This window comes from Pinus tabuliformis, chromosome 7, assembly GCF_031772625.1.
Source record: "Pinus tabuliformis cultivar Carrire ecotype Pingquan chromosome 7, CPIR1, whole genome shotgun sequence".
Lineage (NCBI taxonomy): Eukaryota > Viridiplantae > Streptophyta > Pinopsida > Pinales > Pinaceae > Pinus > Pinus tabuliformis.
This window is the reverse complement of record NC_142293.1, coordinates 989,527,425-989,555,168: the sequence shown is the minus strand read 5'-3', so window position 1 is coordinate 989,555,168 and position 27,744 is coordinate 989,527,425. Positions and strand designations below refer to the sequence as shown.

The following is a 27,744-nucleotide window of genomic DNA, read 5'->3' as shown; positions in this document are numbered from 1 at the left end:
GCAAGGCATAAAATGCAAAATTTGCATCTTATAGGGACCATCGCAGGCTATACATAACAACCAGTGCGAGTCATCACACTTACAGAGAGACATATGTGTTGGGTTGCTCTGTCTTAGACCGGAAAGTGCGTTGGGGTTTATTTTGTTTAAAAGACGAAACTCAAACCCTACCAAGCTCAGAAATAGACTTTCCTAAGGTCGATTGCTGCCTAAACAAGTAAAATTGAGTCACTTTCAAAGGTTTAAAAATATTAGACAAAGGAAACCACTAAAGGAACATCTTGTTCCCTAGTGGAGTCGCCAAGTTGTTTGACGAATACTTCTCTTCTGTGGAAAAAATCAAACTCCTTAGATCTAGTGGCTTGATTTAGAAACAACAAAAACAAAAATACTTATGCTTTCTTCGGAGAAATTAGAACATGGAGGAAGTACTTACTTGGAATCTAACACAAGTTCTCCTCTTCTTCTGCTTGTAAACTTCAACTTTAGCTCTAAATGCTATAAATTGAAACCGCAAAACAACTAAAACAAGCAAGAGAACTACAACATACAAATTAACATATCCTAACATCTCAAAACAATGAGTCAAGAAGGCATTGTAATACATATGCATCAATGAGACACAAGTATAGGAAACAAAGCACTTTTGTATTAATGAACGTAGGAGAAATTACAACCCTTTATAGATCTTGACCTTGTAGATGTCTCCCAACTCTCTTGTCCTTCCTTCGTCACAAAGCAAGCCTTCAATCACAACTCAAGTGCATGGATGAATATTGGATCCTTAGGCACAAAGCAACAACATGAGGGCATAACAAAGAGTCTCCAAAAGCCAATCTAGACTCCATGGGAGGCAACAAATTTATAAGGTAAATGGGATGGTGATTTACCAATCTATGACTTAGATCCACACATGAGGGAGGGAAGATAAACTCTGGGAATTAGAGATAAGACCTAAAGTATAGGAATTTGAGATCTTGATGTAACAATAAATAGTTAAAATCACTCCGGAAGCTTATAGAAAGAGAAGATTCATTTTTTTTTTTTTACAGAATTCTAGAGCCCATCGCACTTGCAATGAAGGAAACATGCGCTGGTTAGTGCAGTTTCTCAATGTACAACTTGTAATCAATGTAGGTTGTATTAAAGGAAAGTGCGAAGGGGCTAAAAATTAGGATTTTGAGCTATTTAACTCAAAATTCTTGAATTTTTTGGAGAGAGAATGTTCTAGGCTTTGCAGGGGATATATGAAAAGTGTCAAAGAATGTTGATTGATCTGGTTTCCAGGCCATTTGATTGGATGTGACAAAATGGCCTGTAACAATGAGTTTTGAGTCTCCATACACTTGGAAATGCTTTAATCCTCACTTTGTTGTAGCTTTTAAGAAAACCCACAATGCATAGAATTCAACTTGATTGTTACAACCTTGCCTTGTAAAACACTTCAAAGTAAAATAATGATTAAATTCAAGTGAAGGATTGACACTTCTCGATAAATATTAGGGTCTCATTGTCTTGGAATATTAAAAAAAACCATAGGGTATCTCTTGGTTAAGACTTGCCATCAATATGTGTTTATCTCATTTCTTCTTTGGGATATTCTTGTTGTCATCCTTAACCAATTTAACACTGTGAGCTACCAAAGCAAGGGTGGATACCATATCTTGGAAGGTCATTTGATTTTTGGCCACCAACTCCATAAATTAAAAGACAAGAAGTGCCTTAAAATATGTGATCACCTTATTTGTCAATCAATGTAAAAGGCAATCAACTTGAGTCTAGTTATTGCAGTTAATTGAGCCTACTAAGGACTCTATTACCTCCTCCTGGGCATACGTATCAAAAAAGCTAGTCATGAACAAAAGGTCCACAATTTAATCACTACTTTTCCAAAGTACGCACCTACTAGGCCCTCCCCAATTCCTTTTATAACATGTCCAAGTTAAAAGTCTATTGGTTAAGGCCAACCATAAGAAAATTTTAGTTTTTAATGGGCACACCAATTTCCAAATAGATCTCCATCACCATACTCTGTTGACAAGTATTCTTCAATCCTCACACACAAATTAATATGATAATGTGATCCCTTAAGGCACTGTTAATGGACCATTTGATAAAGTCTTCCTCCTTTGACAATTTGATGACATTATGATTAACTAGGTTAACAACACACACACACACATTCTCTAGAAAAATGCAGTTCCTCACTTACCCACATATTAAGATATCCAAGTGAGGATGGTGATACCTTACCAATTCTTTGTGGATTCCCCCCTCTTCCTTGGTTTTCTAGGCAAAATATGGTAACTACTAGTAAAAAACATTGTCAAGTAAACCCCAAAGGAAGAGGGGGAATCCAAAAAGGATTGTTAACTACTAGTAAAAAGCATTAGCAAGTAAACCCCAAATGACCCAATAATATTTGTCCTCGAGTCCTCCATAAACTTTCTCATAAAAATATTTACCAATTAAAGTAACCATCAAAACTCTCTTTCTATATATTAACTGGGCAAGTCCTAATGTCATACCCCATAGGCTCCCTTCAATTTTTTTTTCATAAATACCACAAATGAACCAGTTACAACATGTCTCTAGAGGCTTGAACCCACACACTTGGGAAAATAAGCTGTTCACGAAACCATTTGAACTAAAATCCTTTAACATAAACTCCCTTCAACTTTCAATCATTATTTATACGGTGTTTATATTTAATTTCACCTCCTTATTTCACATTAATTATACTCTTCTATATGCATGAGAAAAGTGTGTTCATTATGAGTAATCCCACATATATAATAATTTAAAACGAAAATGATTTATATAATAATACCCACACTATGGTTTAGTGATAGAATTGTTAAAATCACCATTTTTATAAATGAGTGGTACACTTATTAATGAGATCACTATTTTTTAACCACTAAAATATAACATCTCATTCAACAATTTTTATCAAATTACGCATTAAAAAGTACTTAAAAAACAAAACCTTCCAATATTTAAACAATGCTATCTCATTACTAAAAGCGAAATAATTGGATCCTTTTGTTACTCATTTGATATGATAAAAATTTGCAATTACTGGAAAAGGTAGAAGATTGAATGTTAAACTACTTTGGAAAAGGCGCCCCATCCATAAGACCAACTGCTTAACCATGACCTAAGAATCAAGCACCGCTTAAGTCGACCTTCACAATATGGAGGCGGCCGTAGGGGTAGCCCTCCTATCATTCGGAAATTTGGCCTGCCTATGTTCTGAAGTGACAACTAGCACAACGCGCTAAGTGAAACCCCGACGACAAATAACGATCCTCGTTACAATTTTCATTACAATCGCATCAGATCAGGGAGGGTCGCGTTCCCGCTGTTCCATATAATGGATACATTATCGATTGGATGGGGTTTTCTGCATCACTATGTGCATTTTGCAAACAATTGAGGCTGGTGGGGTAAGTTTTGAAGGGGTTTTTTGATATAATTTTTTGTACTCATCATACAAACTGGTCACTAGTTCGATTTCCGAAGCGTTGATATTGAATCTTACTCTGTATCCAATAGTGTCATTCTCAAACCGTGATCCAGAATACCACCACAATTAATATCTTTGAAGCCCTCTCGGGAACCCTAGATATGTCCAATTCAGTTAAATTTATCTAGGTTTCGGGATCTTTGCAGATTAATTTCTTTGTTAACTTTACTCCGTTACGGATCGGAGAAACAGAACTGCAGGGGATTTTGGCACATATTCGTTTTTGCAACAGGGTCATGGTAATTACTGTGTAAATTTGTGGATCTGGGTATAGGCATATATTTCCAGTTTTCAGCCAAGGAAAGAGATACGCAGACGCAATCATCATTAGAGTTTCTACCCTACATCAATCTCGTTTTTGCTTGACCTTCCGAGTTGCATTTTGGTGGAAAGAAATTCAAAAAGCAATTGCGCTTGGGCATCTTTCTGGCTGGTATTTCGAATTGCAAGCCCGCCATCGGTTTTCCGAAGCAGAAAGGCCAGAATTGGTAAAGAAACACACTCAGAAATGTCTATGAGACCTGCTCAGTTGTCCTCTTATCGGGATAGGACAGTAGAATTCCAGACAATTGTAGAGAGATTACGGAAGTCTTATTCTTCTTCAGAATTTTCGCAATCCAATGGATCTGCTGATAACACAAAGTATGCAGGACCAAGATCTGTTGGTTCTGTGCAGTCCGAGTTCAATAAAAGAGCATCCAGAATTGGATTCGGCATACATCAGACATCTCAAAAACTTGCTAAACTCGCAAAATGTAAGTCATTGTACTATCCAGAAATTCCTAAAAAGATTTGAGTGTTATCGGTAGGGTGATTCATGTTGTAAATCTTCTCTATTTTCTTCTGTTTCCAGTTGTCATCTGACGTTGCTGTATTGCATGCGTTACAATCTTAAAGAACCAAAATTCCTACAAATAATAATATTGTGAAGTAGGTTCTTGGTGGTTGCTTTAAAAACGATGATGTTCAATTCTATTTTTATGCATTGCAAGTGTCTGCCTGTTTCATCACGTGTAAGGTTGCTTTAAAAATGACGTTGTTCACTTCTATTTTTAAACATTGCAAATGTCCGCCTGTTTCATCACGTGTAAAATATATTCCTGTGAATTAAGAAGGGGCTTGATCTTTCCGTTTAACATCAACATCACAAACAGTTAGAAATATAGAAGGAAGGTTTTGTTTAGTTTCGTTTGGAATTCCACTAGGCAGGCTATAATTAGCATTTCCCTGGGTGAAATATCGACTGCTTGGAAATTTGAAGATTTGTCCTCGTTGGATCCAAGCTCATCCAAGATTGTCTACCCTATTGGGCAACTCACATCACTTTGTTTATAACAGTGGGTTTAGCTAATAGGATATTGGAGCCTAAAGCCTGGAAGGATATGTCTAAGCATCTTAACATGCTGTGAAAGGATTCCTCTTCTTTCTCAATTGAGGAACGGATCATCCACAAAATGTCCATTCATCAGTCAACTAGTGTCAAAAGAGTAATGGATGATCGGATTTCAGATTCACCTTTGTGCTACTATATTCCTAGAGTGGTTCTTGGTAGCTATCTTGTTCAATGCATGATGATAGTATATGCACACATTCACCAACAAACTGCTTCCTTGTGTACTAAGACTATTGTCAATCCTCATGGAGTGGAAATAGGCCGGATATGCCCTTTTTCAATTAGTTCCTACAATTGCTTCTTAATCTCGTGTTCAGGAACTGAAGTATGTTATATTCCTGTGTTTGGGAAATATTTTGTTCCAGATCTATAACATACTGAATAAGCCAGGTTTGAGGGGTCCATGAAAATATCTCCTTAATTTCTCTATAATTACTTCAATCATTTCTCTTATTGCCGCTTCCTCCATACATCTAATGATGCTTATTTCAATAGAAGGAGCAAAAATTTCCAGGAAACATTAATCAGGTTTTTTGCCTATGTCGTTGAAATATGTGCAACAAGATTTTGTTTTCTATGAGCATTTAGTTAGCCCATACTAAATTTCACTAGCTTGCATTAATTAGGTCATTATTGTTATTCAAAGTACCTATATTATAAACAAGTACTCCCAAAGATAATTCACACATATCTAATGGAATGCATCACATCTCAATTCATTCAGAAGTTTAAAAATAATTTCAAACTTGAATTTGCACTACTTGGTGATTGCCAGTTCAACATATTTATGCAGCCATCCCAATTCAAATTTCATACAGGTTTATATCTGCGGTTGTTGAGAGCTGAAACTGTTTGTCTAAAACCCTGCAATTAGATTTTCACTTTCCATATCAATTATGGCTTATACCAAACTCTTCTTTACTTGGATTGTGATTTCAAATAACCACCTCCTTGGGTTTGCTTGTTGATCAATCTATTTACTTTTGACTATCAATGCCAATTTCCAAACTTCTTTCGAGGCTTTTGATGGTTCCATTTAAAATGCAAAACCCAATAATCAATTTCTTTTTGGCCTAACTGTTTGCGGAACCTACATTTCACCTTCGTCTTTTCTTTTGAAGTTGCTTGTATGTTTATTGGTTGACTCATCTTTTTTGAGAGGTTGGTAGCTAGCTTTTTCTTTTGAGATTTCTTTGTAAGGAAGGCCTAGAGGAGCATTTTCCTCATTTGCTATTGGCGTTTATTGCCATGGCTTTTTTCTATGCACCATCCAGTGTCCAGGTATGAGAGCACCCCATTTCCTTATATGTTTACGTGTGCAATCCATTTCACCACTAATTTGTGCATAGGTGCCACTAATTTATGTGCAAGTGTGACTATCTCCTTTCTACTTTCATGCCTGATCTCTTAGGTTTTCATTCCTGTATGTGAGTATTCATATCAATATATTGAGATCATGTCAATTGGTAGTAGAGCCCAGTGTTGCGGGGGAGCACCCCCTTCGATCCCGCTTCAAATCTGCGCTCCGGGAGGGGAGCGACTCGGGAGTGAGTAGGGAGCATGCTCCCTAAAAAATTTTACGATCCCTACCATTTTCCAATTCGAACTAGTGAGCGTCGCTCTCGTCGTTTTGGGAGCGATTTTTCCAACCCGGGAGCGGTCGGGGAGTGATCGCTCCCGGGTTGGAAAAATCGCTCCCGGCGGCGGTGAGCGACGCCTGTGGAAAAAAAAAGCGACAGCCGACCCGGAAAAAAATCTGATGGCGAGGAAAATAAAGGGAGGGAGGGAGGGAAGGGAGGGAAGGGCGGGAAGGGGGTAATATAAATAAACCCTCTCCCTCATATTCATTTCATTTTACATTTGAGAGAGTGAGAGTGAGCAAGAGAGCAAGAGAGTGAGAGAGCAAGAGAGTAAGAGAGAGCAAGGAGCAAGGAGAGGCATCCAAGGGGAGATTGAAGAGCTTGCAAGAGCTTGTAAGGGGAGATTGGAGGCTAAAGAGGTAGGCTCTACACTCTATTCTAGCAATGTTTTAATGTTTATTCCTAAATAAATAATTTTTTTTTTCTCTATTTCCCATTCCCATTCCCATTCCATTTTTTTTGCAGATTCAAAACTTCAAATTTCAAACATCATGGTTATATTTCTTGGCATTTTCTTCTTCTTGGTTCCTTTTTTGGCTATTATTATGTTGAAGAGTAGAAAAAGGAGGGTTTAAAATGAAGAAGGGGATGAAGAAGTGGGTTATAGTGGATTTGATGAAAACCCCGGGTGAACATGAGTTAGCTTAAAAAACTAAACAAGACCAAATCCCATTGTGGAAATATGTTAATAGGCTTGAAGCAGGGAAAGGGGGTGGAACCACTAAATTTCATTGCCCCCATTGCAACAATAATGACACAGGTTCATACACCTGTGCCAGAAAGCACCTCTGCTGGAAAAGGCCATGGAATGGAGATAAACAAATAGGAATCAAAACTTGTACAGGTGTGTCAGCAGCAGATAGAGCCAAATACATAAGGGAAGAGGAGGAAAACAAATCTAAAAAATCAAAGGGTTTCTTTGAACCAAGCTCACAATCACATGGACAAAGAACTCCTTCAGCATCCCCTCCCATGGTAGTGGATATGGAGGCACAGGGTCACCAAGTTTAAGGCGTAGAACCATATTAGATTTCTTTGATGAAGGGTGTAGGAATGATGTGGATTCAAAAGTTTGCAGGTTTCTTTATGCACGTGGGATACCATTCAATGTTCATCGCTCACCTTATTGGCATGAAATGGTTTCTGCCATAAATGTTGCCCCTAAAGGATACAAGAGCCATGGGTATGACAAGGCTAGTTGATATGATGCTATACAGATGGGTTACCAATCCGACTTTTATGAGAAATTCTTCAGATTGAGAATGACCAAGTACCATTATGAATACCTCCCTAGTTAAGAGGGAGTGTTGAAAAGTTTAACTATGTTTCGTCTTCATAATGACATGTAATTGTGATTTTTGTAAATGATGAAAAGAAGAAAATAAAATTATTTTTGTAATGCCTGCTTCATGGTTTTCATGAGCAAGAGATTTTATTTTAGATGGCTCCCATTGAGAGCCTTTAGGATTTGTCATAAAAAACATATAGAGTCAATGTCATGTATGAAGAATGTATATGAGTCTATAAAAGTGTCTAGAAGCCCTCCAACGACAAGCACTAGTTCTTCTCTTCAAGTCGGCCTCAAGATGTAGAAGAAACTCATGTCGGCTCACCTTATATGGAGACACACCTATTCGAACTATTATGTCGGCTTATATTGATAGGCAAACTACTATATATGAGTGAAGGCACTTCACGTTTCCACAGTAAAAAATCGCATCTCTCTCTGAAGTTTGGATAGGAGTACAATGAAGGAAATCACATATTTCTTTGTGATTTCGGAGGACAATCACAGTCAACAGTTTGGATGTCTCTCTAAGTTTTTCGGTGGACAATTGTAGTAAGAAGTTCGGAGGTAATCACAAAAAGATCTTGGATAAGGGATGAAGGATCAACGAGGAGGTTTAAGGGCCAATTATAGGAACAGTAGTTCGGATCTCAGAGGGAGAGTCTTGGTGCCACAGTAGAAGATCATACATTGATCAAGGGTATAGAAGCCACTGTTCGATGAAGGAGCTATTGTTCAGTGATGTATCACAGTGTGTCGGTGTTGCTACAATGGTCACATTTTGGTGACACTCCATTGATATGTTTCGGTGCCATATCTAGTATATCTACAGTTCATTGAGGAGATGATCTCAGTGTTAAGAAGGTCAAAGAGGAAGAGGAGTCAAGATGATGAAAAGAGCAGAAGACAGAGAACTAGTGTCTTGGTCTTGGAGTGGCTAATAGGTCAAGGGTCTTGGTCTTGGTATTCGTCAATTGGAATCTCTATAAGAAGAATTTGTGCGGGTTTTCCTCTCAAAGAGTGAGAGGTTTTGGCCCTGGCTGATAGCCTACATTCTGTGTCTCTTGTCTATTTATGTTCATGCATTGGTTACTGTTTGATGAAGAAGAACACTAATAATCTAAGAAGAAGAAGATTCTAATCTAAAGAAGTAAAAAGCATTCACAAGCAGTTACTAATAGAAGAGAAATCACCTAATGCTAATGCCCTAGATTTCTCAACAATATAACATATAATCAACGTTTAACATAATTCAATTTTGTTGAACATTAAACTATATTGAAGTGGTTTTTTACAAAATGAAGAAAGCCACCAACAATTACAAGAATTGATTCCCAAGGGACATATTTGACCTGGTACATTGATGTGTAGATCAACATCTGTGCTAGCATCGAAGAAATATGGGATTTGACTATTGTGTACAGATTATAGGTTATGGAACAAGTATACTATGTATTTATAATTTTTGAATCCTCTCCCAAGAACTGAAGACGTGGTGGAATAACTCTTTTGGGCAAAGTTGTTCCTAAAACTTGATTTGAAGCTTAATTAGCACCAAGTCAAATATACAAGAATGGATACTTAGAAGACAACTTTTAAAAATGAAGTAAGAGATGTATGAATGATTTGTTATGCGATTCAGTCTTGCAAATGCACCAATGACATTGCAAACACTGATGAAAATCACACTTTGGTGTTATTTCAACAATTTTTTCTTGTCTATCTTGATGACATTTTCATTTAGAACAAAACATGTACTAGAGGAATTGCCAAAACAATAAGCCAACTACAAGAAGAGTTCATTTCTTATGGATTTTTTTGTTTATCTAGGCTACATTATCTATAAAGTTGGAGTGTAAATTGACTTGATCAATCTAGGGGTTATTAGAGTAGGAAACATCGACTTGTATGAAGTTATGGAGCTATCTAGGGATGACAATCTTATCTTTGGAGTTCATACCTCATTATTTTGATATTTCATTACCACTAAATGCTGTGACAAAGAAAATGGAGAATTGCGATGGATCAACAAACAACAACAGTCCTTTAAGGGGCTCAAAAAGTGATACTGTTATGTAATGGTTCTTGATCTTCCCACACTTAAAATCACCTTTTGATGTAGGAACAAATGCATGTGGGTATGCTATGGGAGTTGTTACCCACCAAAAAGTGGGTAACCCATAGGAGAATTTTTCTCCTCTTTTGACATCAAACCAACCAACAACCCTATATGATCAACACATAACATGATGCTAGGATCCTCGGCTTCTTGCTCTAGTCAGATTTCTCTCGGATTTGTGATTCCTTCTCGAAGGAAGGTGGGTCATTCCTTCGAGTTTCTAGGATTGATGTTAAAATTGGCAACTAGGGCCAAACTCCATGTGGGTCATCCTATTTATGGCAACTGATATTTTTCTTGGATCCCTCTCGTCGAGAGGTGTAGGATTGATCTAAAGATCATCCGATTCCGATAAGTATTCATGGAGTTATGAATTTATTTGTGTTAGAAGACAATTCATCAAGGTCGGCCAGCGACTAAATAACACCCACATGTGCTCAACGTTTTAGTATAAAAGGAGATGACTTGAGAGTCATTTCACACACACTTCACTCTTGATTTCTCTCCACTTATTTTGGGTTTTAGTGTGAGAGAAATCTAGGAGGAAGTAGCCCTAAGACGCAGGAGGGAAGGAGGCCTACACGTTGCCCTCTACAAGCCCTAACGCAGTCCTAAGGAGGATGATCTAGCAACAATTGAAGGGAAGAGACCCTACTTCTATATGCTGCCTAAAGGAACCTAGCTGCAGTCCTACGATGGAGAAATAACACCATATAGGAGGCCTTTACTAGTTGTACCTAGCCACAATCAAGGAGGGTTACAACATGCCCTAGCCACATCACAAGGAGGCAGGAACAACATGGAAAAGGAGGACTGTTTATAGGGTCCGAGTTGCTATAATGGAGGCTGAGTATGCGAGTGCTAGGCCAAGCCCTCAAGGGCTAAACGCTGTTTGTTTAGGCACTGTATTGAGGGACCTAAGGCTACATGATTGTTGTGTGCTAGGCTGCAGGCCTTAACACCACAACAAGGCTTGCATAGGGGCATATTAAGGGCTGATATTGACCCTAAGCAGCAATGTAGCAAAGGGGGTGTCTCTTCAGGGTGTGCCGCAGTTTTCGAGAGGGTTGTTCAAGGACTGTGCAAAGAGTTTAGGGCTGCCCTAGTGCCCTAAGAAGAACAGTCACGAACAACAACGTACAAACATATTTGGAGCAGTGTTAGTAGTATGATGACATAGCAACAAAGGCATACTAAACAGTGGGACAACAACATGGTGTATTGGTAAGTGGTACAACAATGACACGTGGCAGTAAAAACAAATAAGACAACAAGGCTATGATGCTTGGTGGAGCAAGCAAATAGGACATCAAGGCTATGATGCTTGGTGGAGCAAGCAAATGGGACAGCAAGGCTATGATGCTTGGTGGAGCATGGTACATAGGACACCAAGCAATCATGGTGCAACAGTGAGACGCAACAAGATGGGCACAATGAGGTTCAGGATGAGGAAGCACTGGTGAGTGCAGTAAGATGATAAGGTACAATAAGATGTTGCAGTACAGGAAGGTGCAACAGTATGATAATGAGGTCTAGCATAGTGATGATGGGTGCAACATGGTGCAACACAGTGAGGCGCAGCATGATGACGAGGTGCAACACTATCATAGGTGATGGAGTCACCTGGGAGAATCAATTGAAGCAACATGTCTTCAACTAAGTTCAGCTACCTAGATATGATCTATGCTTTCATTTAAGATAAGTCAAAGTGATGACTTTTGTTGTAAATGTACTCTCTCTCTCTCTCTCTGCTGAACTATTGAAGAACATATAAGAAGAATTGATCAAGGGTTTCCCCACATTGGGGTTTGTCCCTGGCTAACACCACATCTTGTGTCGCCTTGGCTTATCTTCTGCGATCTATGTTTATGTTCTATTTGAAATTTACTTTAATGCTGATGTGAGTGTTAATCTGGAAAAATATTGAGCTAACTGTAAAATTGAAATAAATTGCTCTAAGCATAGAACATACCTAAACTTAACATGGGATCAGCGCTGAGGTGAAGACAAAGCCCAAGCAAGAGTGAAAGAGTAATCACCGAAGGCAGTTGGCAAAGGAAAAAAAGCTCAATGGATTCCTCATCCCTCTTGAAATTCACCAAGGGTGAAGTCGAAGCAGAGAACACTATCAGAATGGCACAATGGAAGTTTCTGATGGCCTACCTAAAGATCACTTCAATGGGAAGTACGGATCGAAGGGTGGAAGGAAAGGCAGATGCCTTGTTTGTAATAAGTTCGGCCATTATGCGAAGGAGTGTCTGAATGGCAGGGACACATCACTTGATGAAGACAACAATCATTCTAGGGACATTTTCAATGATCGAAGGAATGATAGGTAATGCAGGTCATCAAGTTAATAGCCGACTCTTTGAAGAAAGCAAGGAACCCCAGACTCTTTGGGAATCTGGCTTATTGATTGTAGTGCTTCAAGGCACTTCATCGGATAAAAGGGTGGTCTCTCTAATTTGGTAGAGATGGAAACAATTGTGGGATTATATTTGGAGTCGATCCCACTTATCTCGGAAAGGGTGTAGGGAATGTTACCCCTCAATTGAATGAGGGTAACTCAATTCATTTACAAGAATCTCTTTTATGTACCTGATCGCAAGAAGAACCTGGTGTCCATTTCGGCAATGGAAGTCGAAGGTTTCAGGGTGGCATTCATCGATGGAAAGGTGCGTGTTTGAAAATAGAATTTTCAAAGATGCTTTTACTCATGCGTTCAGGGTTAGCAATTTGTATCGAGTTGCAGGATGGTCCATTGGGGACCATGTCAGTTGTCACATCTCATCCATAGCACCGGAGGTCTACTTATTATGGGGCCCTACCCGATGTGATTCAGATGGTGACAGGGATGCCTGAATTCAAAAGGAGCATGAAGGTACATGTCTGAGATGTACCAGAGGAAAATTTTACAAGGGGACCATTCCCCTCAAGTAGCAGGTCCACAGGTTTGGAACAACCCGTGGGGCTTGAGATTCATGATCAGGAATCTCATGTATGCAGGTGAAAGAAAGCCCTCTATGGCTTGAAGCAAACACCCTGGGCTTAATATGAGAGGATTGATAGCTGTTTGATGAAGTTGATATTCACTAGGAGTGAAGCCGATCCAAACCATTGCTTGAAGGTTGTGGATGATAGACCTCTCATACCATCACCTTATGAGGACGACCTCTTTCTGACAGGTGCAGACCTCTCCTTTGCAAAAGTAAGAGGGAGTTGGATCTTAACTTTCAAAAGTTATGTGGTAGGGATGTCGGACCTGATTTGGGAAATGCCTCTGAGTTTCACAAACTCATACTAGCATTGATGTTCTTGGTGAACTCCCGTTCGGATATATGTTTTGCAGTTAGCATGTTAAGCTCATATAGGGTTGAACCTCACTAGATTGGTGCCAAGAATCTTCTCAGATATCTTCGGGGCGCAATCTCTCATGAATTGAGATACACTGCCGGAAATGTGAAGCTGCATGATTATTCTGATGATGATTAGGCAGGCAGTGTGGAGGATCGCAAGAGCACTTCTGGGTGCTGACTCCCTTTGGGCTCTGCTTGATATCCTGGATGAGCAGGAGCAGAAGACGGTTGCTTTGAGCACTGCTGAGACCGAATACATAGTTACGAGTATGATCTTGTGTGAAGCTGCCTGGTTGTAGAACCTCTTCAGTGAGCTGTTTGTACACATGATGGATACCACCGTGATCTTCTGTGTAACCAGGGGGGGAATCGATTGTTGAGGAATCCCATATTCTATGATTGCTCTAGCATATAGACATCAGATACTACCTTATCTGGGATATGGTACATCAATGAGCGAGAAGGCTCCATCGCATTGAGACTGATGTATAGGTCGCAGACATTCTGTCGAAGCCCTGGCGAAAGGTTAAATTTGTGACTTTCCCGAACGACTTGGAGTCGTTGAGAGACCTCTTATGAAGGTCCTGCATGATGCATGCATTGAGCTCTGGGAGCTCCGGGGGGCTTGGGGTACTTCTTGGAGCAATAAGCGACCATAGGGCGACTCACCCTTACCTAATGGTGCGTTGTGTACAGGGTGAATGGTTCAGCCTTCCCCTATGATACCCTGTGGCGACTTATGGACATGATGAGTGGTTCTCTTGTTGAGGCATCCTACCCATGCAGTCTGGGAGTCATGGGAAGTACCTCTCATCTTGCCAATGAGTAGGGAAATGGGGTTAGGGACCATAGTAGTACTATCGATGGATGCATCATTGTATCTACCGTACTCCCTATGTTAGGATGACCTCCATTGATCTGGGATCAATGAAACTGATCTCGGATCAGTATGAGTCTTTGAGACACTCTCTTGTGATATTGATCTGGATCAATGAAACTGATCTGGGATCAGTATGATTGGTTTGAGACACTCTCTTGTGATATTGATTTGGGATCAATGAAACTGACTTCAGGTCAGTAAGAGTGACATAACTCACTCTCTTTTGGAACTGATTTGGGATCAGTAAGAGTGGTATGACACACTCTTCATATGGCACTGACTTTGGGTTAGTAGAGAATGGTATGAGACATTCTCGATCAATTCTTCTTCTTCACGGTTCAGCAGAGCAGAGCAAAATAGTGCAGGGCACTGATGGCAGAGATAGTACAGTCTGGCAGATGGATTAGCGGATGGAGTTCTCCCTAGTTGAGAGGGATTGTTAAAATTGGCAACTAGGGCCAAACTCCATGTGGGTCATCTTATTTATGGCAGCTGTTATTTTTCTTGGATCCCTCTCATCGAGAGGTGTAGGATTGATCTAAAGATCATCTGATTCCAATAAGTATTCATGGAGTTATGAATTTATTTGTGTTAGAAGACCATTTGTAAAGGTCCGCCAGCAACTAAATAACACCCACATGTGCTCAACGTTTTAGTATAAAAGGAGATGACTTGAGAGTCATTTCACACACATTTCGCTCTTGATTTCTCTCTACTTGTTTTGGGTTTTAGTGTGAGAGAAATCTAGGAGGAAGTAGCCCTAAGACGCAGGAGGGAAGGAGGCCTACATGCTGCCCTCTACAAGCCCTAACGCAGTCCTAAGGAGGATGATCTAGCAGCAATTGAAGGGAAGAGACCGTACTTCTATACGCTGCCTAAAGGAGACTAGCCACAGTCCTAGGATGGAGAAATAACACCATAGAGGAGGCCTTTACTAGCTGTACCTAGCCGCAGTCAAGGAGGGTTACAACATGCTCTAGCCACAGCACAAGGAGGCAGGAACAGCGTGGAAAAGGAGGACTGTTTACAGGGTCCGAGTTGCTGTGATGGAGGTCGAGTATGCGGTGTGCTAGGCCAAGCCCTCAAGGGCTAAACGGTGTTTGTTCAGGCACTGTATTGAGGGGACCTAAGGCTACAGGATTGCTGTGTGCTAGGCCGCAGGCCTTAGTACCACAGCAAGGCTTGCATAGGGGCAGATTAAGGGCTGATATTGACCCTAGGGAGCAGCGTAGCAAAGGAGGTGTCTCTTAAGGGTGTGCTGCAGTTTTCCAGAGGGCTGTTCAAGGACTGTGCAAAGAGATTAGGGCTGCCCTAGTGCCCTAACCAGAACAGTCACGAACAGCAGCTTACAAACATATTTGGAGCAGTGCTAGTAGTATGATGACATAGCAGCAAAGGCATACTAAACAGTGGGACAGCAGCATGGTAAGTGGTACAGCAATGACATGTGGCAGCAAAAAAAAATAGGACAGCAAGGTTATGATGCTTGGTGGAGCAAGCAAATAGGACAGCAAGGCTATGATGCTTGGTGGAGCAAGCAAATGGGACAGCAAGGCTATGATGCTTGGTGGAGCATGGTACATAGGACAGCAAGCAATCATGGTGCAACAATGAGATGCAGCATGATGGGCACGGTGAGGTACAGGATGAGGCAGCACTGGTGAGTGCAGCAAGATGATAAGGTACAGCAAGATGTTGCAGTACAGGAAGGTGTGGCATAAGGAGCAACAGTATGATAATGAGGTCCAACATAGTGATGATGGGTGCAACATGGTGCAGCACAGTGAGGCGCAGCATGATGAAGAGGTGCAACACTATGATAGGTGATGGAGTCACCTGGGAGAATTAGTTGAAGCAGCATGTCTTCAACTAAGTTCAGCTACCTCATGTATCATCTACTTAGAGATGATCTATGCTCTTATTGAAGATAAGTCAAAGTGATGACTTCTGCTGTAAATGTACTATCTCTCTCTCTCTCCCTCTGCTGAAATATTGAAGAACATATAAGAAGAATTGATCAAGGGTTTCCCCACATTGGGGTTTGTCCCTGGCTGGTGCCACATCTTGTGTCCTCTTGTCTTGGCTTGTCTTCTGCATCTATGTTTATGTTTTATCTGCAATTTACTTTAATGCTGATGTGAGTGCGATTCTGTAAAAGATATTGAGCTAACTGTAAAATTGAAATAAATTGCTCTAGGCATAGAACATACCTAAACTTAACAATTGAGTTCACTACAATACTTGTTAACTTACTCACTGATTTCCCATGCCTGTAATCCTGGGACAATTCCCCTTGAATAGGAAGATTCTTTCAGGAAAATTTCAAGTGCTCATTTCATTATTAAGTCTAATGATCAATTTGGAAATTAATTTACTCGGATATTCTTTTTATTGTTAAGATTCTCGTGTATGCAGATGTTGTCAAGAGGTATCTATAGGGAGGAATTCTTTTGGTCCGTCCACTACTCCTGGATCTCAACATTCTGTTTTTCCACTCACCTATAAGCTGGAAGGATTCCTCAATATTCCTTGAGATCATAACTGGGTAAAATGATCAGAAGCACCCAAAGACATGCTTTTTACATGTTTAAATGTATGCATAATTATAGCAATTAACTAGCCTTTGTCAAAAGAGTGCAATTGAGGCTATAAGGGCCAATTGATCTATGACTAGCAAGCCCTGAGTGAGTTCTTACACTCAGCTGAATTCAGATAGTTTTAGGGCTTCAAAAGGCCATTACAATTTGGAAGAAATGGCGAAAATTATGGTCAATTTTTTTCTCAGAATTTCCATTTACTAAGCTTCCAGTGCCCTACTGGAAATCAAATTTATTTGTTCTTATTTTGTCAAGAAAACATCGGTTCTATAATTTCTGTTAGAGAGGCCTCAAAGGCCTGGCCATTAATGAAAAAGATTGATAACTCATTGCTGATCTGTATACCTTAATTTTCAGGAATTATCCATTCATCAATGTAAGTTATATTTATTACCTTAAGATGTTCTGTGAAGACTTAGTTGATTTAATCTTCATTGTGAGTACAAGTATTTCTCCTTGAGGCTGGGGTCATGATACAAAATTATGGCAATCTGTCCATGATCAGACCTGGCTATAACTCCCTTTATTGGCTGAGTTCTTTTTTTGAGGCTGGGGTCATGATACAAAATTATGGCAATCTGTCCATGATCAGACCTGGCTATAACTCCCTTTATTGGCTAAGTTCTTTTTTTGAGACTCATTATTGGTCTCTTCCTGTTGAGTCAGCTCTCATAGCTGATCAAAGGATCATGGTGCAGAAAGCTCTGCCCGTCATCTGACCTATGTGTGTGTTTGTTTACAAATTTATACGAAGGTAGATAGGACGCCAGAGGTCCTTCATTCTTATTTTCCATTTGAGATTCAGGCATACAATCATGCACGTAAATATCCCATTTTCACTATTCAGCAGGTCACACTTTATTTATACATCTCAGAGCATCTTTTACATGACATCAAATGAATAACACTTTGTAGATTTAAAACATAGAGACACTTACCTGTAGAGTCTAAAAGTTGGCTGCGACTGATGAAATGTGAGCCATTTTCCACCCAATGACATGCTTAGCTATATGATAAATTATTTTTCAGCTGCCCACCCCCTAGCCAGGCCATGATGCCATCAGGAGAGCTTTCTCCCAGTCAACAAAAGGTGAAAAAATGAAGGCCACTTACCTTCCAATCAGAAATCAACAAGTTTTCATTCAACCTATTGAACAAGGGGCCTGCTCAAAGCCCAGGGATCCCCTCATCTAGCTTGCACAGCACAAGGGGAGGCCCTTCACTATCCCAACAGTCACTCAATGCTCTTCCCACTCAGTGCCTTCGTGCTTGCTCAGCTAGACACCCATAAACGTAGCCCTGTTTTTCAGCTCGAGTTAAGGAAACTTATGCTTGATTTCTTCAATCAGAAAATGGATCTAACAATCCCCCACTATTCTGCTATCAACCAGAACGTTTTTGGCACATATTTTCACTCAGATTTTGCCCCTAGACCCTTTGTGTGCATCCCACACTTTCTGTATGTGAATTGAGTTTGTTCTGCCTCCCAGCATGAGATTTAGTTGGTCAAATCAGCAAATTAATGGGTCAGCTCAGAATTTTCCAAATGGGTACTTGCCCATACCACTGAGGGACTGTCCTGTACAAATCCCAACTACCCCTCACAATAATTGACAGTTGGTTGTTCAACTACCAATTCCCTTACTAACTGATTTCTTGGCAAATGGGGAATTTTAGTTTTAAATTTTCAGCTGAGCAAGAAATTCTGGGCAAGGGTTATTTCAGCAGGCAATGATTTCTCCCCATTCCTCCATGTCAGCTCTGACTCATGGCATCATAGTTAGTGTAGGTGCAATTTTTTTCATTAACTTTAAAACATAATTACATCATTATGAATTTAACAAAATATCAATGCTGACATCTCTCAGCAATATATGTCATCATAATATTTACAAACGGGGGTTCAACAATGGAGTGTTACAAAGTGCTACAGTCATTTATTATTTTTTCAAATAATCATATCTCATATGGATCGTGAAACACTCCTAAAAAAGGTTCACAATTTCCAGTTCAGAATGAGTTAGTGTTCATAGTATTTGATTCTATCTGGCAAATCTTGGATTTGTAATTCCTGCCATGTGGAGCAAGTCATCAGGAAGCTCAAAGCTGGAGGATGGTGACTAGATTGATCATTAAATGAATCAATGTCATTTGCAAGTTTTTGTGTTTTCTACATAAGATTTTGTTAAACTCCACATGGATTACACGAGTAAGAACTTCTTTAAAATAAGCATGCACATTGCATACACCCTGAATTAAATGCCATTTCAATGATTGAATAAGGCTTCAAGACTTCTTGTCTTTGATGATCTTTGTCAAAATTGAAATAGGCATACTACCATCATCAAAGACTTAGAAAATGATCTCTTACAGATCGATTTGGTATCAAAGAACTAGACTAGGCACTGAGAGGCTTTAATAAATCACCATTGCTTTTCATAATGTTTTTGATCTGTGTTATGTTTTACCATTTTTCTCATTCAATAGTTTTTATCTTCTATTTTATTCCCTGACATGGCTACTATGGAATACACAAACTTACAAACATGTTATGTGCCTGCGGCACTAGTTTGATTCCTTGTTATTGTCATGAAGATGTTAATTGTAACACAACATCTGAATCAAAGATGGCAAGAAAATGAAAATCTGAAACTGAAGTTCTAGATTTAGGATTATTAAAAAGGTTAAACATAGCACGTTTTGATTTAGCCTTCTTTATTATATGACCTAGAAATTGGCCACCTGAAAAGATAATCGAAAACAATAAAAGAAAATGAACAAACTAATAACCTCAAATATGACCTAGAACGAACTTGTCTTAGAAACTATTGGCCACCTGACAAGAGAATCAAAAACAAAAAAGAAAATGAAAGAAAAGCAAATGAACAAACTAAGGAACCTCAAATATAGGTGGGGTTTGGTAGAGAACCTAGTATATAGATCCTTGAAACAATTTTTTTCATATTTTTATTATTTTGTAGGGAATTTCTTTGGAACCTGGAAATAAATGTTAGTAAAATATTTGGCATACTAAGGGCACTTCAATGACAAACAAAGAAATTGATAATATTTATATCAAATTTAAAAGAACGGTTAAACGAATTTGGAAGCTGTGTACTTACACAAAATTTTATGGTTTTAAGGTAGAGAAAAAAAGACTGCTTGAAAAGCATTTTTAAGTGATAACTATGAAAATTTGATTTTTTATATTGAGGCTTTGAAGGATTTTCAGGATATAATGGGGACGGAGAACTAAATGAACAATAATTGAAGACTCTGAGGAAAAATACAGATGAACACTTAGTGTCACAGAGAGGTAAAAGGTATCATTATAATATCTTACATGATATAATATAATAATTACATTGTGAAAAATATAGAAGTATCTAACATCACCAAGAAAAGACAATAATGGTCTGTAATTGCAAAAATGGATTGTTGAGTATCAAGAACGAGAAGTTAAAGAAGGATCCTGCTGAAGTCAAGGATTAAGTACAAGTGAAGGAATGGGTGCCAGCTATTTATTGCAAATGGCAAACTTGTTTTCTATAATCTAAAAGCTGACATAATGAACTTCATAAAAGATAAAAGGCATATCCCTATCACTTTGATACTTGAAATTACCACATGGAGTTGACATATTATTTTTGTCACTAGGATTTCATCTAGACATATACTAGTTTTATGTATCTCCTCTGGGTCTGCCCTTTTATGATAGGTGTTCCCAGCTAACTTGCTAAGTATGTCTTTTCTCAACTCTAGGTTTATACATGTAAGAAGTTAGAGATAGGTGCAGATAACTTCATGTGAATTGACACATAAAGTGTTGGAAACTATCTTGGAATGTTCTGATTGTTTGGGCAGACACTGGATTTTTGTTCTTCAACAATTCAGGACTGGTAAGGAGTTAGAGATAGATGCAGATAACTTAATGTAAATGATCACAAATAAATGTTGGCAAATATCTTTGAATGCATGAATTTTCTCATCTCTTGGTTTATACATGTAAGCACTTAGAGATAGGTGCAGATAACTTCATGTGAATTATGACACATAAAGTGTTGGAAGCTATCTTGGAATGTTCTGATTGTTCGGGTAGATACTGGATTTTTGTTCTTCAACTATTCAGGTCTGGCACAAGACTGATAAATGCTTTTCTAATGATTGTTTCAATATGTTTGCTTAAATGTGAAGTTCCCTCTACACTAATCTTACATGAACAAGCCAGACTTTACTGGGGAAATCCTGTAAGCTATATGATAATATTGGAATACTTTTCTTGCCTGATGTTCTTTTTGTATTTTGCCGTACATATACTGTGAAACATGATTTTTATTTTGTAAGGATATTGGTTGCAATCATGCATGCATCTAGTGGATTTTTTTATGTGACATATGCAATGTTAAAAGGGATGAGGGTCAGGTGAGTACCAGGCAAATTTGGCAGAATAGATGAACTAAGTGAAAGGAAGTCCACACTATGTGGTGCAGCCCTTCAGGGCATGTTGTTGGGAGCAAAATTGGCAACACTAAAAAGTACTTCATACCTCACAGTAGGAACCGAGGTCTAATTTGACCAAATTTGTTTGCCATTTCTTGTTCATTGAAAATTCTGTAATGTGTTATTTCATTCAAGGAGTTGTTTTCGAAAGATTCTTCACCGTTAACATGTGCATGTTCCTGATCGGTTTGAAGCTTTTTAGGAGTGTATATATATATTATAATTTGTTATGGAGCAATGCTCCACTTTTTGGTACCATTTAATTTTTTTGTTTTGCTTGAGAAAGGGAAACATGACATTTTGTAGCTTATTTATGCAGTGGCCAAAAGAACATCAGTGTTTGATGATCCAACTGTAGAGATCCAAGAACTCACAGCTGTTATCAAGCAAGACATTACTGCATTAAATTCTGCAGTTGCAGACCTGCAAATCCTGTGCAATTCTCAAAATGAAAGTGGGAATACTTCAAAACACACAACAGAACATTCAACCACAGTTGTGGATAACTTAAAAAGCCGATTGATGAGCACTACTAAAGAGTTCAAGGAGGTGTTGACTATGCGAACCGAGGTAACAAAAAATTCTTTTGTATTTACAAATACATCTGAATAATTCAAGGGTCCATATCAATTCATCTCATCAATGGTTCATGGGTTCTTGGTCAACTTCATGATTATTGTAAATTTTGTCGGTCATAGACTGTAGTGTAAGAGCTTCAACAGAAGTGTGAAGATAGGACCATCTTACTCTTTTGATGAAGTGTTTGATATCACTGCTTAAATTTTTTTAAACATGGAGTTATTCACATGAGGTTGAATTGGAACCCTGTAGAATTTGAAGGTACATGAGAATAGAAGACAGCTGTTTTCTGCCAGTGCTTCAAAAGATTCTACAAATCCGTTTGTTCGACAACGCCCTCTTGCAAGTACTAGTCGCTCCAGTGTTTCCCCTCCTGCTTGGGCCAATGGATCAACATCTTCATCCAATATTTTCAACCCAAGGTACATTGGTATAAATATTCATTTTAGCTGGAAGAAATGGTGTCATATATTCATCAGTTATTTTTATACATTCAAATCAGTTAACATAATTTAAATGCTTGTCAAATAACACCTAATATTGCATGTGATCAAAGTGTATTGTCTTAACCAATGTTATCAGAACCAAACTGGTCATCAAACCGGAAAACCTTGTGGACCAGGAACCGGTTGGAACCCGAAAAAAACCGGTTTACCAAAAACACATAAAATATTCATATTTTAAAGAAAAAACAGATATATTCATGTGCATCCATATGAATCCAAACCATTTATACACAAATATGCAAAAGTTCTCATTTATATAGAAAGTAATAGTGCATATAACCAAAATAGCACTTAGTGAAAAACATCGATGAATCAAAAATGTTACAAACATCAAGAAGTTGGCTCTAAAAGGCCTTTATAGTCCAAAATAACATGATAGATCATAGTATTATACTACAACCTACAATACTACAAGCTACAACTACAACAAATCAATGATCAAATCATCAATCATCATCAGAATCAGTATCCGATTCCTGATCATCCTCCTCATCCTCATTTGAAGAGTGAGTAACATCCAAGTCTGCGATGGGATTATGGCTTGATTCCCTTGGCCCTGAAGCTGCTATTGGTGCTTTTGATATATTTGCCTCTGCATCTGATGGAGGTGGGTCCAAGTCTAACCAAGAAAGGTCTTCATTGTCAAATGTTGGTGCTTGACTCTCCACAACCCATTCTGATGTTGGATCAAAGTCAGCCAAGACAATGTTGCTTGATTCAGAGGTTTTATTCAGCAATTAGTTGCACCTCAACCTAAAGTTGTACTGAACAAAAACCATGTTATTCAACCGCTTTTGCTCCAAACGTTTCCTCTTCTTAGTGTGTATACGTTCAAACACACTCCAATTCCACTCACACCTTGAAGCACTACATGTTTGGCCCAAAATTCGAATTGTAAATTTTTGCAATTGAGGGCATTCACTACCAAATTGTTGCCACCAATAGGATGCAAAAAGGGGAGAAGGAAAAAAAGTATTAGCAAATGAATTTGAAAGTAAATTATTAATTAGTTCTTCAAATTTGCAAAAAATCTCCTTCAGAACAACTCTGCAAAAAACTCTCCGAATTCTCTTCACCGAACTCAGCTCAAGAATTGCAAGAGACTTGAATGAATAGTGTGAGTGAAATAGAGGGGGTGGGGGGTCTAGATTGGGTTAGAAATTAGGATTAGTTATTCGAAAAAAATGATTTTTTATTGCCCAGGCTGCGCGACCATGGGCCCTGTGAACTGGCGGAACTGGTCACCGGAATGGCCCAGACTGGTACGGTACCAAACTGGTCTAGACCGGTATGGTACCGAACCGGTCTTTCCCGGTTCGGAGGGCCGGTTCACACCGGTTTTGCCGGAATCGGTTCGGTTCCGATAACATTGGTCTTAACAAATAGAGTATACCGGTTTGGTACCGTACCAGTCTTTCCCGGTTCGGAGGGCCGGTTCAGACCGGTTTTGCCGGAACCGGTTGGGTTCTGATAACATTGGTCTTAACAAATAGAGTATGCATAGTTACAAGGTACACCATAAATTGTGCTTGGTGCACAAATATTTCATGTACCTGCCCTATGCACTTGTACGTGGAAATTTGTTTGGCACATCTTCTTTTTCCATAAGTTCTTGGACCATGTAAACCTTTCCCAGCTCCAAAACTTTTGTGTGTATTGGATTATGTCCTCTAGAAAATAATTGAGGGGATGCTGTTGCAGGATTTGGAGAGGGGTGCTAGTTTTTGGGGAAACAACAATAGAAGGAGCAAAGAGAGAAGTTATATTAATTTCTATAATTGATCTATAACAGATATGGGAACTTAAAAGTGTAAGTGGGCTAAAGCAGCACCATGGCATCTTCAAATAGATATAGGATTTGTAATGGTAATCTTAACAAAACTAATTATCACATACAATGCAAATTTAAAACAGCTGATAGTGTGGTAAAGCTGGTTTTATTGTTGTGGGCTGAGATTGAAAAGCTTTTTCTGGTACCATTAGCATTCCCTGTCATAGCTTTGAGCTCTTCTCTGTGTAGCCCGAAGCACCTGTAAGCTAACATCATTTCAATTCTCATCTGGGGCTAAACATACATTCATATAACTGTTGGCTCATGCAAGTTTGCTAAATATCTCTTGAAGTGATATAATCACGTTTGGTGGTAAATAATCCCGTTGATACTTTATTTTTCGTTGGCAATAGCTTGGGAAACTCCCGGGCACTTTCCCCATTCCGAGGGTGACACCCAGTGAAAAACAGGTGGCATAGACTTACTACACCTGATCCTTTGGGCATAAAACTGGGGACCTGCGCAGTGGATTGGATTACTGGCAACAACCTGGCAACAGTGGCACCAACCAATTGTGGCAACCTTGGGCTTTCTTAGTGATTTTATACAGGGTAATGAAAAATGTTTGTTTAATAGAATGAGAACTACCTGCAAGGTGACTGCATGCACTTTGAAATGGTAGAGTCTGATTGTATTTTAAGATGCTTGTCGAAGTCAAGTAGGAGTTGCATGGTAATTGGTAATGTTGATTACACTGTTGTTTAAAGTTAAGTAGCATGTTGAATAAAGGTGGCTGTTTGGCATGAACTGTCTTTTCAATTTTGTTTTTCATATATTATATGTCCTTGTAAGAGAGCATTGAAATTTCAATACATTTGCTTCCAACCTTGCCATTAGGTATTGCTCTGAACTACCACTTGAGATAAACAGCTCCCTTATCCTGTTTAACGTGATTACTTCTACATTAATTATAGGTGGAAATATCTGATTTTTTTGGAACCAGAAAGTTCGCTATTTGTTAAAGACAACATTGATACTGATTTTGAAACAATTAGGCCATACACTGAAGAAGTAGGAACAGTACATCTGGACCAACAAAAGACTCAGTTTGAGAAATTGTTAAGTTCGGGATATTCTTCTACCTTTCAATACATGTTATATGTCCAGATTGCTCTCATTCTAATTTGACATGCTAATGGCATGGTTAAGCTTTGTATTTCTATTTATTGTGTTTGGAGCTAAATTTATTGGTTTATTATACCAGGCGGCAAACAAGTGGAGAGCCTCCTGCATCTCCCAGTATGCAAACACAGCTTCAACAGCAAATGGTTCCTTTACAAGATAGCTATATGCAAAGCAGAGCTGAAGCTCTCCAAAATGTAGAATCAACTATTTTGGAGCTCAGTAACATCTTCACACAGCTGGCTACCATGGTTTCTCAACAGGGTGAATTGGCAATCAGGTGTTCTGTATATCTTATTTAATCTTTTTGTGCTTAAGACAATTATATGGGGAAATACTGATTAGTGTAGATTTATCTACCTGCAGGATTGATGAAAATATGGATGATACTCTAGCAAATGTTGAGGGAGCACAAGGAGCATTGCTTAAGTACCTGAATCGCATATCATCAAATCGGTGGTTGATGATCAAGATATTTTTTGTCTTAATTATTTTTTTACTGATCTTTGTTGTTTTTGTTGCTTGAACCATTCTTTCGACTTACGTATATGCTCTTGGTATAAATTGAATCTCATGGAAAATCATATTTGCCTTGGGGGAGGCTAAATTTGGGGCACAAAATATTGAAGTTCCATCATGCCCATAGTTTTCAGCAAAGGTGCTTAGGATCCTTAATTTTGATATCAACAATTATATAGCAGGCAGGATGGTATAGGTTTGGAAGCAACACAATCTATCCTAAAAATATTGAAGGCAAGGTTGATGAGAAGGTATGAGGGCTTAAGCAAGACAGTATATGTACCAGCAAGTGTGGTACCGGTTACCACCGTACCAGTGCATGAAGTATGCTATTTCTGATGCAAGTGGCATTGCAAATTTCTTATGGGACCTTGTCGTTGGCTTTTTAAGATGCATGAGTGCACCTGATGGAATACTGGAACTAAAGTTCTAGTGATAATGTGTGGGAAAAGATAAGGAGGCTTTGGTTCTAGCAGTTTCTTCTGTCTTTTCACTTTCATATGTGTAATATTATACTATCTCAGTTTGCATCTCAAGATTTTCTGCCCCAGACATCAAGCAAATGATTGAATACTGAAGCTATGCAATTCATAAAGTTCTTTTTCAGGGATGAATTTTTAATGAGGGGGACATTGTTGTCCTTTCTCTCTTGACTTCTGTTCTGAGTCATCTGATCTTGTGACATGAAATCAGATTTTAAGTATGGTTCTCTTTGCACTTATTCATCAGTTTTGATTTATTATATTCCGCAGAGCAAGCAGAGCTCCATTTTTTGTAGTTCCCATTTCGTTGATATTATTATCTGAAAACTACTGATAAGAAAGAACATAAAAAGAGGATGTTTCGCTTCCTATTTTACACTGCACATCAAGCAAATGATTGAATACTGAAGCTATGCCATTCATAAAGATCTTTTTTCAAGGATTAATTTTTAATGAGGTGTGGACATTGTTATCGTTTCTCTTGTGACTTCTGTTCCAACTTATCTGGTCTTCTGACATGTCAAGTTTTTGATTAAAGTTTGGTCCTCTTTGCACTTATTCAGTCAGTTTTGATATATTCCTTTCTGAGAACAAACACGGCTTTCACTTTTAAAAGTTGATACAATTTCGTCCATGGTTTCCTTGAAAATTATTTTTAAGAAAGAACATAAAAAAGGATGTTTCATTTTCTATATTTGCATTGATAATACTTATAAAAATGATATTTTTGACTAAAATAGTCTATATCTGGCAATTTGACCTGAAATTAGTTTGTAGTGGTAGCTACTGCCAACGTTTTCTGTGCAACAATTTATAATAGCTTTTTATTGGAGGAGTTCCGGGCATCGTAATTTTTGGAAAAGATCGGAACAGTAGATTTTTTAAAATCATATTGACATACATTTTGCACATTCTTGGTATATAGATAGTAGATACAACCAAGAAAGATCAAACAAATTCTACAGACATGTTAATGGATCATTTCTAAAGTGGGTTTATGTTGTAGCCTAAAACGGATCAGTTCAATTCCTTGATCAGATTGTAACTTGTACAGGGGTTCCTCGGTCCTGAAATGCAGCAGTTCTCATGATCTTTATATAAGTTGATATGCCAAATGACAGTTACCAAAAATGTACCAATGATGTGAATGCCTGTTTGAATACAGTTGATGCCTTAATTGATCATGTTGGTATCTTTTCTTTATAGGTGATGGAATCCTATTTCATATATTTGCCAGGATGGTCATCAAAGCATCAGTTTGGAGCAAGAATATCTGTAAGGTTTTAAGCCTGAGTAGGCATTACTACAGGGGTTCAAAATGATTGAACTTGTTGAACGAATTAGAGGGGAATACCTAAATTTGCTCGTGGCTTTCCTAACATTCTGCAGGGGGTGGGTAAGGC

At 38.6% G+C, this 27,744-nt stretch overlaps 1 protein-coding gene across 2 annotated transcripts; it reads left to right on the top strand.

Moving 5' to 3' along the window:
- Positions 1-3,202: 3,202 nt before the first annotated feature.
- On the top strand, positions 3,203-26,578 carry LOC149250923 (syntaxin-32-like). 2 transcript variants are annotated; one of them, XM_089459283.1, is made up of 6 exons: positions 3,203-3,449; positions 3,676-4,284; positions 21,622-21,872; positions 22,134-22,303; positions 25,423-25,620; positions 25,707-26,578. In XM_089459283.1, the coding sequence occupies exons 2-6, from the start codon at positions 4,038-4,040 to the stop codon at positions 25,864-25,866; spliced, it is 1,026 nt and encodes a 341-aa protein (XP_089315409.1). In that variant the 5' UTR covers positions 3,203-3,449; positions 3,676-4,037; the 3' UTR covers positions 25,867-26,578. The 2 variants fall into 2 exon arrangements, with proteins under 2 accessions (XP_089315409.1, XP_089315408.1); XM_089459282.1 differs by having other exon boundaries at positions 3,203-4,284.
- The last annotated feature ends 1,166 nt before the right edge of the window (positions 26,579-27,744 follow it).

Bases quoted from the DNA above. Each gene is read 5' to 3' on its own strand.
- LOC149250923 (XM_089459283.1), top strand. From the start codon at position 4,038: ATGTCTATGAGACCTGCTCAGTTGTCCTCTTATCGGGATAGGACAGTA. The intron at 4,285-21,621 runs GTAAGTCATTGT...TTATTTATGCAG, and splicing joins ACTTGCTAAACTCGCAAAAT to TGGCCAAAAGAACATCAGTG. The intron at 22,304-25,422 runs GTACATTGGTAT...TTATTATACCAG, and splicing joins TCCAATATTTTCAACCCAAG to GCGGCAAACAAGTGGAGAGC.